This window comes from Alligator sinensis, unplaced genomic scaffold (assembly GCF_000455745.1).
Source record: "Alligator sinensis unplaced genomic scaffold, ASM45574v1 scaffold1550_1, whole genome shotgun sequence".
NCBI classification, from domain to species: domain Eukaryota; kingdom Metazoa; phylum Chordata; order Crocodylia; family Alligatoridae; genus Alligator; species Alligator sinensis.
The window spans coordinates 433,943-446,721 of NW_005842885.1; the positions used below are offsets into that span (position 1 = coordinate 433,943).

General features: G+C 43.2%; 1 protein-coding gene across 2 annotated transcripts in view; it reads right to left on the minus strand.

Moving 5' to 3' along the window:
* APBB2 (amyloid beta precursor protein binding family B member 2) overlaps nt 1–12,779 on the minus strand; it is a 290,361-nt gene that overhangs the window by 217,958 nt on the left and 59,624 nt on the right. For both annotated transcript variants that reach the window (XM_025192056.1, XM_025192055.1), the window contains exon 3: nt 2,361–2,471. In XM_025192056.1, coding sequence (XP_025047841.1) covers nt 2,361–2,406 — 46 coding nt within the window. In that variant the 5' untranslated portion in view covers nt 2,407–2,471. The remainder of the gene's footprint in view (nt 1–2,360; nt 2,472–12,779) is intronic.

Sequence of the window (12,779 nt, forward strand, 5' to 3'; positions counted from 1 at the left end):
CCCAGCCCAGCCCAGCCCAGCCCCTGGCTTGTTTACTTTTCTATTCCATCCAGAAGAGCACACACCAACTGCTGAAGCTTCCTTAGCCTGACGAAGGGCTTTTGAACCCGAAAGCTTGCTTAATAACTATTCTCCAACCATTTGGGTTGGTCTAATAAAAGATATCAAATTCACCCAAGGAACCTTGTCTGGACTAAACATAGACATTGGATTTTTGATACATTATAATCTGCCTGGCAACTGACTCCCCAGCCCAGCCCAGCCCAGCCCAGCCCCTGGCTTGTTTACTTTTCATTCCATCCAGGAAGAGCACACACCAACTGCTGAAACTTCCTTAGCCTAATGAAGGGTTTTTGAACCCGAAAGCTTGCTTAAGAAATATTCTCCAACTATTTGGATTGGTCTAATAAAAGATATCAAATTCACCCAAGGAACCTTGTCTGCCTGTGTCCTTAGACCAACACGGCTACAACCTAAACCCCTGTCCCTAGCCCTGGTCTTCTTTGAGGGTGTTAACAAGAATGTAGACAAGAAAAATCCAGCTGACAACATATTTGGATTTTCAAAAAGTTTTTGACAAGGTCCCTCAGCAAATGCTTTTAAAAAAACCAAAACAACCCCTTTCCCCTGCCCCTCCCCCCCACCCCGAGTTGCCACAGGATTTGAGGGAAGTTTCTTTCATGGATCAAGACCTGGTTAAAAGACAAGAAGCAAAGTATAGGTAGGGCTCCCAGAGTGATGAGACTGATGAATGGAGAAGTTCTACAAAGCACCCACAAGGGGAGAGCTCTGGTGAGGACAGGGAGACTGGGAAGTGAAGGGAATTCCCACCTGGGAGTAAGAGACCTGTTGTAAAGTTAATGCCTCAAACCCAGGTTAAAACCTGATAGGAGCTGCCTAACCACAGAATGGCACCATCTATATCTAATTGCTCTGTTAATCACAGGCAGTTATGTCCAAAGCATAAAGCCAGTCCTGTAAGATAAGCGTTAACTGTTCAGTGCTCCAAAACCTCTAGCTCTTCTCAATTCTCCAACTGCTTCTAAATTTAGTCTGTCATCTCCTATACCAGTTCCTGAATTGCCTACACCCTCAGACGCAGCCCCGGTTCCTATGTTGCCTAGCTCTTAGCTCCTGTCCTGGCTCCTGCTACTGCCTAGTCCTCAACTCCAATACAGCAGCCAAGATTGTAACTCTCACTTCCTCCAGTTTGGGTATCACCTATATGTCAATATTACTTTCAAAATCAAGTACCACTTTTGTGTTGCCTCCAATAAGCCTTTGACACAAAAGCATTAGATTGCTATCCTTCCCCGGAGAATAAAATATAATTCATGACCTGAATTTAGCCTTTAGATGCCTGGGACCAAAAAAATAACCCAGGTCAAGTTCCAGCTCTAGTATCACAGATAAGGACACGTAAACTGTCTCAATGTTTCAAAGAAATATCGCTCCTAAATATACCGCAGAGGCACAATGCAGTAAATAAAATGCTATAGGTTTACTTCAGTGATGTGAGGTATCAAAAGTTAAGCACAGGGATTGACGGCATTCCTCTGGAGTCAGGGAATGTCGCACACTTCCTCCAGGGAAGATCATTTCACCTACCTTGTAACACAACAAGCCTGCAGGCTCAGGGATTCCCATTCACACTAACTGTACAGACAGCTGCCAACAGGCCTTCTAACCAGGTAAAAGGTGCAAGCCACAAAGTTTATGGTATATTTACAGTTTTTACTGAAAAGATCCTTCAGGAAGAGATAAGCCTACTCATGTCAGCTGAAATATAGCCAAATGGCCCTAAACTGCTTTTCAGCTGAGAAAACACAGAAAGTTTAAACAAGTACTAAGCTGAATTAAGGGGGAGAGGGGAAGGGAAACATTCCATAATAAACTAGAACGGTTAGTTGCATTTGTAAGCAATTAAAGTTATAGTGCACAGTGTTGAAAGGAGCTTGATTTATTTTCGTGTTATGCTTCAAGCTATGTTGAGATTTCTAGTACTTAAAGTACAGCTATGTGGGGAAGGAGGAGGCTGCAGGCACAGGGTTGCACAAAGAGAAGCAAGTTGAAGGTCTTGCACACAAAACAGAGTACACTCAGTCTGTACATCATTTTTAAAGTTCTAGAAATTATTTTAACAGCTTGAATGCATCAATAAATGCAATCTGAGTAATATAATTTTGGTCTATAAATATCAGAAACATGGCATTGATTAGAATGCTTCAGTGCCCACTGTAAAGGCTACTTTAGAATTTATAAACTTTCCAACAAATGCCTTTAAAATAAACAATACAGAATTTAGCCAGCCTTCCAAACTAATAAAAATGACAGATAATGAGACCAAATCACATACATACATGAGCTGCTTGGACGATAGTGAGCCCCTGGGTATCGTCTGCCCATAATGCCAGTCAGCACATTACCACACGTTGTCAGCTGTTTTCAAAGCACAAGATCGAAATGTTTAACTGGGGGGGAAGAATAAAACAAAACAAAACAAAAAAGTAAAGATTTAGTACAACAGCTGTATCTTTTTCATTAAAATGCTAATGACCTCCACAAATTTCAGGATAACTATGTTTATAAATTATTCATAGTTCTGTTGTCAGCAGAGATGAACTGTTCTGCTATAGATGCAGTGCAAATTCATCATTAGTGCTCAGGCTCTGTTAATAAGCATGCATAAATTTTAAGGCAAACAGAGACCTCACATCATACCTTTATGCAGCAGTTTATTTTGGTTCACATAACAGAACGATCCAAGTTTCTTAAGTCTTATATACCATAAACTAATGGCATAATGATAAGTAGTGACAAGGATATTGCAATTTAAATACAGTATTCATTGGACAATGAACCTATTGTGAAATTATTTTATCAAGTTTTATCAACCTGTTTGTAGAAATATCACGATAAATTCATTCCAACTTATTGGAATCTCTTTCAAAAAACAACCAGTCTTTACTGGAATACAGTGATTCTCTTAAATAATCAGAAAAGGTTTGTCAGACAGGAAAAGCACAGCACAGAAGTATTTCACTTTGGAGAGGAGAAATATTGCAGCAACACTGCTGAGTGAAATGTTGCTAAAAATAACAAACATTAATGTAATTTTTTCCTATTTGTGATTGTATGTCTAACTAAGCCCTACAAGAGTTCAGACTCCTATTCCATTTGCAGTGTATCTGAACGTCTTTTATCTTTGCAAACATTCTTCAACACTTACCTTCTCCCAAGCATATAACTTAAAGAAACCCCTTCCCCCAAAAAAAGCAGACAGACAAAAAACACACATAAGAAAGCAGTATTTTTTTCCTCCAATACATTAGAGAAATGTTGTTGCAGTAAATATATGCATTGATAATCTAAAGGGCAGCACGACTTAGTAAATAAAGGCAACGGAGGACGAGGCTTTAGGAGATGCTTTCACAAATCTGCTTACAGGCCATCTCTCCAACAGAACATTAATTATTCATGAATAAAATGAACTCCCTTGGCTGGATATACCTATGAGGGTATATTCACCTGGAAAATCAGTGCGAAGTTCCTCAGTCGGTCAGAATGATCCCCACTGCAGATCACCCCCGCCAAACTTTTTTTTTTTTTTTTTTTTTTTTTTTGAAGTACACTCCAACGAGGCTGCCTATCTAACAATTCCAAAGACACTCAAAGATTTATGAGCAATTTATGTTAAGTCGCTGCACAGCAGCTGCCCTTGCTGAAGATGTAAGGCCAGATTCTCTGCCGACATAAACTGGACACAGAGCATAAAGTTGATGAAGAAGTACCCATTTACACCAAACAAAGTTTTTGGACTGTTAAAAAAACAGGACAGAAATAAGTATGGTTTCAGACACTGAGTGACTTCAGTGATGGACAGGAGAGGAAAAGTACATTTTTTACTCTGAAATATATGGATATCTGTTGCCATAAAAACTATGACTTTTAAAACCATTTATTCTTCTGGCACTGCAATTTTCTTTATTCTTTAAAAAACAAAAACTCTTTTTTTTTTTTATATGCCATCAAGGTTTTTTTTATCCTAACTGAATCTATTAATTCAGCAGATTAACCTAAAACAGATTAACAAAATACAATTTTTCCCCCCTATTTTATCTGTAAACTTTCTAAATGTGCTGGAAATAAACTTTTATGGAGAAAGTTCATAACTACATAGAGGAAATACTCACTGTATCAACTGCCTATATGACTGAAGAGAAATCACAAAAGTGATCATTTAATGGATGCCAATGAGATGCTTCATTTTACAAGTTCACAAAATGTATGGTTTGAAACCTTTGTAGTTTAATGGATAGTTTTAAATACTGCAAATGGTTTGACTGGGAGTAACAATTAATTCTTCTTTTTACCCAAAGAATATTGGGCAGGCTAGCCTTGGCTCAAGCTGTCTGCTCCAGCAGAGCAGGAAGGCGTGCTTTAGCACCCCTTAGCTTCTGGCCTGGGCCACTGCAGGCATGTGGCTGCATTTCAGGAATCAAAAATCAATGCCTGTTCACTTGCTTATTGGTTCAGTCTACGCAGTTTAGCCTAACCTGCAAAGACTGAATTGATTCAGCCTTGGGTTTTTTGACTGTCTGTACTTAGCCCTTATGAAAAGCTGCAATTTCTTCCAATAATATTATTCTCTAAAGCACAACTATTCCTAAACCTTCTCCTGAACCAGTTCATTAGGCCACTATTTTCCTTCCTTCCCCTGCGGTCGCAGCAGCATCACAGGGGCCCTCTGTAGCCTGCTGTAACAACAGCTTTAAAAACATAATTATAACTCTAACACAGTTAAACTAAACCAGACTGCAAGTTTCCTAACACAGAATGGCCACCAACTGGGTTCAAACCATATGCAACTGAATCCAATTAGGACCTAGAGCTATGAACAAATATACAGATATTTAGAAAGAAGAAAACAGTGAGTTTGATGGAAAAAGAAAATATGCTTTATTAAAGGACTGATAGTGATTGATCTGATGGAAGTTTGACATTTCATCAAATTTTGTCTTAAAATTAAAATTCCAGAGATTTATGGTACTTCCCTGGAACATACATATCCTAATTAATGATGTATTAGAAAATGAGCTTTCAGAAATGCCTGTCATTATTTTAGTATCTCCATTCAGAAAGTGGGATTGTTTTGCAATGGGAGCTGTCATTTAAATGACAACTGCAGTGCTACTTCTCAGTAGTGGTAGGATAAAAGGTACTTTTTAAAATGTTAGCCAACACATCTTAAAATCTTAGTGCAGGCAGAGCAATGTTTGCTTTAACATGTGTCAGCTGGTCAATATGAGTCTCAGAGCAACCTGGCTAATGCACACTGTAAAATAACTTCTTCTGTATATGGCAGTGTTAAAACATCCTAGGTAAAATGTGACTACTAAACATTTTAAACAAGTAAGCACCTTCATGTTTTAGGATTGAGAAACAGGTTTTCAAACAGGCCCAAGCAACAATGTACGGCTTTGCATGTACATAAAGCACTCTACATGAACACAAAACTTAAGTCTGAAGTGTGCACCCAAAGTCTAGCTTCGATACAGAGATACCTGCAAACCAAAGTCAGACATTCAGTGACATCTGAAGTAGACCAAGATTTTGCAAAAGGGGTTACAGCAGCAGCAACCAGCACCACAGAGGTGGCTGTACACACTGCTTCCTGTCTCCTCTCCACTCTTCCAACTGAGGTGGGCAGACCACACTACAGGGGCAGTCAGGGACAATAGGTCCCCAAAACAGGTATAGGCCATACGCAGCCCTCTCTGATATGAGCCATGGGTATGTTGATGCCAGGCTTGGTCATTTTCAAGGCGCCTACGGCTGAGGGGTGACAGCAGGCCTGAAGCTTGTCTTTGAGTGATGTATAAATGTGAGCATTTGCAGATGCTGTGACTTGGTCAGCAGAACAGGGAAAACTGTGCATCTGTCTAATTGGACACAGTCAGAAGGAACAAGGCTGCCTTGTTAGCCAGGGCTAGAACAGCATTCTACCATGGAAGAAAGGAGATAGGAAGCCCTCCCCTATTGCACTGTTACTTTCTCAAAGATACAAATTTTAACTAATGGGCACCTTCTTGGCCCATAAAAAAAATCTAGTTTAAGCCGATTCTTGAAATTTCAGTGAAACAAAGAAACCTAAATAAAACCAATCAGGGATCATTTATTAAAATATTAAGATTATGTTATTAAATATTAAGCTTACCAGCCATGTATAAATAGTGGGTACAGGCTGGGAGGAACTTCTACATGATGCCTGCTATACTGTTTGCCTGCCTGCAGGATAAGCTGGAGGAACCCCTTGCTGGGAAGACTGTGAGCCTGGCCAGCTTTCCTTTGCAGCAGTCAAGACCTGTCCTGTAAGATTACATTTATTCTTAGCACTAATCTTGCAGTTATTCTGCTTTGTCAGTTAATCAATAAACTGCTCACATTGGTTGGAATGATGCAAGGGGCTGTTTTAAATTCTTTTCACCCTTCCACCCTGTTCAGAAGTTGTAAATACAGGTAAGGATTTCCCCCCACTTCCCCTTTTTGCTCAGAGGTCTTTTCCTTCCCCTTCCCCCCTGCTGCCACTGTCCCTACTGTCTAAGGGGCAAATGGAGCTCTGTTCCTGCTCTAGCCAGGCTGCACCAGGGTTGGGCTCAGCCCAGGACAGTAGCAGTGAGTGGGCAGTTACCGCCTCCCCGTGCCTGCTCCTAGGCTGCTGCAGAACACCTTGTGGTAAGAGAGGGGGAAACTGCCTATCCCTGCTACGACCTTGCACTCAAGCCAGCCTCCACACAGTCCAGCTGGTGCAGGATAGGCGCTCCCCTTGCTTCTGGACATCAGAGACAGAAGCAATGGTAGGCAAGGGAGAAGGAAATGGAAGGGGAGGTGACATGTCTCTGAGCAGGCAGGGGAAGCTGGTGGGAATTCTTCTCCTCTTCAGGAAGTTAGAAGTCCCTGACTGCTGCTCCTGCTGCATGGTCAGAAAGGGGGGAGGTGGGAGTGTGGCTGGCCCGCTGGATCTGCCCCCAAATGTCACCAATTCTAACTTGCCCTATAATTACGAGTAACAGCTAATTTTTTATGGCTTCATTTTTATTACTCCTTAACCACTTTGTCCTTATAGTAACTTAAGCTTCTCTACAAGTAGATGCACTTGCTAGAGTATCACAAGCTTCCTACTTCTCTTTAACATATTATGTTGCTCTTGCCCTAGATGTCCAAGATGTAATTTCTGATCTTCCAAGATGACCTTACCCTAGTTCCCTGGAATACAAATAAGCATTTTCAGGTGATGAAGACAGCCTTAGACATGCAATGTAAACAAGTACTGAAGGACAACTGAAACATACTTAAAGAATATCATTTTAGGCTGGCAATGTTAGTGAGCACCTAAAGGTGGTATGCACTTTACCTATATGCCAGTGTTTTATTAATAGTCCCAATGACAGAGCTCTCCACCATCAGTCACCACAGTTAACAGGGATATAAAGTCCATTTGAAAGAAGCTCTTTCCTGGAGTTTCACTGGTGTGGTCATTATTCCTTTTAACCCTGCTGTTTTCATAAACTAATTCCTTGCCCAGTTTGTTGCAGCATTTTTATCTATTCATTCTTTATTACATTTTTCAAGAAAGCTAAAAGAATTTCCTTCTACCAATACTAGCTTTGGTGTTTGATCAACTTGAGGAAAAATGCATCTCAACTAATCTAGGCTTTTTCCAGTTTAATATGGGAGACCAAAATATCATTAAATCCCAAAGGACAGGGTCACGTTTGCTGCTATTTTAAGTATTAGACATCTCATTAACTTCAGTAGAGGTTAACAGCAGTTAATTTAATCTTAGATGCCTTCAAAGGTTTATACAGACATTGAAACAGTTTGTCATATATTCATATATAATAAAAGAATTGTGCATAAGAGATAATTTTGCCCTATGTTTAGTAATGCATCTCAAGAGGCATTGTTGCTACAGTAGCTGCATCATAAGAATTAGACATACAAAGTGAAATCCTGTCCTTGCTGAAGTCAAAGGGACTTTTACCATGGATTTAAACAGAGACAGCTTTCACTTGTAGATTTCAGTCATTGAGAACAAATAGAAAATTAATCATGTGACATCATGAATTTAAAAGGCACAAGTACAGATATTACAAGTATTCCCCTTGCACTTGCTTTGTTTACAAACAAAGTTTTACTCAGTTTTTAATCGAGTAGCAATTGCATTAATTATCAAAAGTTCTTGATGTTATGACAGTCGATTTGTTTATTCACAAGCAGCATAGCCCATGCAGGGAAGTGTAGCATTCAGGTCAATCAGACATGCTGCCTTTGGCAGAAAGTCCCCTTCGAAATATTTTCTTTCTCAAGGCTTTGTGACATCATAAACATATGCTGAGAGTCTCTACTGCGTATGTTACAGTAGCCCTACATAACATATGTCTGCTGAGCAAGATATGGGGAAAACAGAAGCCCACAAATTACATGCAGATGCCATCCTCTAAGTATGCACAAACATAATCATGCTGAATATAATTTTACAAAACCACGTTCTCTCATAATGTGGCTTCAGGCTATATGACAATCAGAGCAAGAGGCTACATGAAAAAAATCACTTGCAGTGTTCCAGCTGGGAAAACTGCCTGAGAAATCAAATTTCAAGCCAACAGTGTGACTACAGGTGGATGAGCAGAGTGCCAGAATCACCCCCGCCCCGATACATGCCATGCTTCGGCAGCAAAAGCAACTGCCCAACAGTGCTCTTGCAGCAGCATCCAAGTGCACAGCACAGACACAGTACTGCTGCTGAGAGAGCAACAGCCAAGGAAAGCAAACCATGCTGCAGTGTGATGGTGGTGGAGGCAGTGGCAGCAGCTGGGAACTGTGTTCGAGTCCACAACATAGGTAAGACTCCTGGGTCCAACCCCTACCTCTTTGGCAATCACTGGATTCCTCTCTGCCTTCCCATCTCCCCTTGCTCTCCCACGGGATTTGCCCAGAGTACAAACTCTGCTTATTATGCCTCTTATTTCCGACACACCCTGGCTGATACTCTTATGAAAATTTACCATCCCATCACAAACTTTTTCACTAACAAGCCTTCTTTTGTGTGAATGTCAGCAAATATTCATTCATAATGGAGACTGTGGTTGCAGGGAATGCCTTTCCTCGCTTTAAAAGCATGCCCCTAACCACAGGCTTTTACAGAAGAATGGCTGTTCTGTGTTATTAAGCCAACTGTAGCAAAAATTTCAGCTAGAGAGAGCCATTAAAAAAATTTCAGCCTTCATCCTGGCTGTGCAATCAGCCATACAAAAGTAAAAATGTACATAGTAAACCTGCTTCTGATACTTTCTTTTGGTTCTAATTCCACCAGCTTATCTGCCAAAGCAGCAGCCCAGAATGTCAAATGCCTACCAGCACCAGTGGCAGTGAATTTAAACTGGTAGCAAAATTACTAAATCAGCCATCAAGAAATAAACTTGGGGAGACAAATGTTCCCTGCATCAAGCACAGTGAGCAGAAATCAGAGATTCTCTCTCTCTCTCCAAACTATTTGCTCATTGAAGCACAATGCTTTTCCCTGCCACATAAATCCTGCTGCCACTGAGGGTCTGCAGTTTTTGAAAAAGTGTGTTAAAGATCTGTATGCATTATTCTTCTTCATCTAAGAAATAACATCAGTGGCTATTTCTAAACAAATTATTCCAATATTTTTAAGCCATGCCTCTCTCATTTAAGATGCATTTCTTCCTCTCCCATGCAGCCTGACAGGATAACACTACCCATCCTTGTAAGCCATGCACACATTCCTAATGCCCCTTTCTTCAAGAACTGGCAGTACAAAGAGACCTCAGCTATTGCATCAGATTCTTACTTTCTGCTTTAACTCAAACTTCTTTGCTATCCTTATTTTCTTTGCCTGAAAACTTATTCTATTAAGAAAAGGTCAATCCCTCAACCATCCCCTTCTCCACATATTTATAAGTAGGGTTACCATACCAGATTTTCCCAGACATGTCCTCTTTTTGGGTCCTCCAATCTCCATCCAGGCAGTTTTTTTTAAATAGGAGTAAGTAACCAGAATTTTGCTAGTAGAACTGCATTTCCCAGTTTGCCCTAGTGGCATGCGTGTTCACCAGAGATCCAAATTTTCTGTTTGCTGTGAAAAAATGTGGATTTTCCTCTTCAAAGGATGAAACCACAGGTTTCCCCTTGCAGGCTGGCAGCTTGGGGCGATTGCAGGCAGGGGGCACCACATGCATCTGCGCACACACGCACACACACGGCCAGCATACAGCTAGGCAGGCGGGGTGGTGGGACCAGCCCTGACAGCTGGATTCAGGCAAGTCTATGGAGAGTGGGGGTTGGAGGGCCAGGTCTGGGGGACTGTCGCGTGCGCATGTGCATGTGCAGCAGGGGGGTGTAAGGGGTGGGGGGAAATCAGGTACCTGGTGGTGCTGGGGGATGGTGGCCAGGTGCTGAGGCTGCAGCAGGGCATGGGGGGTAGGGGGGAGGTGCCTGCCCCTGGGGGAAGGGGGTGGTATGGAGCTGCACAGGTGGGCCAGGTTGGTGGCACTGGGACCGCTCGCTATGGCAGGGTGCCTGGGAGACGCTGCTCAGGGTGGGCCATAGTCAGGCTGCCTGATATGGCGTGAAAGCCCCACAATCCTGGGCAGGGGGTGCCACAGGCCTCCCCTCCTCCTTCCTCCAGCTTGTGCCAGGGCCAGACTTGCTCTGCTGCCATCCACACAAGCTGGAGCCACCACAACCGCCATGTTCCCACCCAGTTCGGATAAGGAAAGCTGGGGGCCCACGCCAGCAGGGCAGGGGGTGCAGGGAGCTGTGAGCCTGGAATAGGGTGCACTGGCATGGCTGGGGGCTATGGATTGGGTGTGAGGGGCACCAGGAGGGCAGGGGGCTGTAGGTTGGGAGTGAGGGGCATAGGCAGGGCCAGAGGACTGAGAGTCAGGAGTGTGGGTCCCCCCCCCCCCCACACACACACACAGATGTCCTCTTTTTTGGAACTGGAAATATGGTAACCTTATTTTTATAAGTCTATTTCTCCCCTGGAATATATATTTTTAAAAACTTCTTATTTCATTTAGCTAGGGATGCTCAACCCCTAACCCATGAGCTAGATCATATCTTTGGTCCCACAGGGCTACTCATGGGTCCAAAAATTTGGGGGGGCAAAGGGGAGGAAGCAAGGCAGTATTAATTGCCACTCCCCCACTGACAAATATCCAGTGGGAAGCACCGCAGGCTGGATAGCTTGGCCTTGCACACTAGATTGGATACAGAGAGCCGAGGGCAGCATGAGCTCTGATGCAGCATGCAGGGCTGGGCCAAAGCAGGGTAAGGCCTAATTCGGGTAGCAGGCCCAATCCAGGGCAAACAAGACTGGGCCAAGGCACTGGGGGGCCTGATCTGGGCAGGCAACGCTGAGCCGAGGCAGTGCATGCAGGGCCCAGTCTAGGCTTATGGGGCCCAAACTGGGTGTGCAGGGCTGGGCCAACGCAAGATGGGAACCAATCTAGGTGCATGATGCCAGGCCAATTTGATGCAGGGCCCACCCCAAACCACTCATTCAGCCTGAAGGGCCAAAAGCTTGAGCACCACTGATTTAGTTACTATGGCTCAGGTTAATATTCTGTCTGTTAGCTGCCTTTATGATAAATAAAACCTGAATATTCTTATTGGTTGCCAACTCTTTTTCCATTTCTGAGAAGTCGTTCATGAAGGCATGTTTAGTCACTTTTTATTCCTTGTCTTTTTTTCCCTGATAAAAAAACTGTTATCTATTATCCTATGTTTTTTGCAGTATTCTAACATCCTTGTAGAGGGACTGATTTTATTACTTCTTCCAATGGGACTTAATCCACTAAGGTACAATACATGTATTTGTTGCACAGTCCCAATGCTCAGGCCCCTGCGGCACGCACAGCGTTGCCATCACAGCAGCAGGAGCCAGTAACAGTCCTTTTGTTGCTGAGCGCGGTGCCCTGCGAATGCTTCCCGGCACCCCTTCCCCCTCCAGCTGCTTGCCAGGACCTGTAGTCTCTCATGGGCTCAGGCTGGTGGCAGGGTACAGGAACCAGACTTGCGCTAACCTGAGTGCTCCGGGCACATGGCCATAATTATTGGCTACAATAACCAAAAAAGCCAATAACCGATAACTTACTTTCTCCTTTTATCGGTGCCGATCCAATAGCTAATCAATATAACGGTGCACCCTTAGTGCCAATTGCTGGGGTAGCTATGCTGCACTAGGACAATAGGGCAGAGAGTAGCCAGACAATAACACAGTTGGAACAGTGATTATAAGCTCCAATGGAAACCAGATGTCAGGCCCTGATAAAAAAAACCCACCCCTCACTCCCCTTGCAAGTGGCAGAGAGAAATCACCTAACCAAAAAAAGGGGAAGCATTTGGGGTAGAATATAAACCCAGGGCCTGTGCCAGGGAGGGAGCCTGACCTGGAGACTGTAAACCAGGGACAGGCAATTATTTTGGGCAGAGTGCCGCTTACTGAGTTTTGGCAAGCCATCGAGGACCGCATGACAGGCAGTCAGGGGCAGTTAAATATTAATTTTCTAAATTTTTTAGGGGCCAGATAGAATGGCCTGGTGGGCCGCATCTGACCCGCGGGCCGTGTTTTGCCCACCCCTGCAGTGTAGACACTCGGGCTACCCTGGGGCAGGCACACAGAGCGCTGCTGACTTAAAAAAAAAAAAATATGACTCAGGGTAAGGGGAAGTTATAGAAGTCAGCCAAGG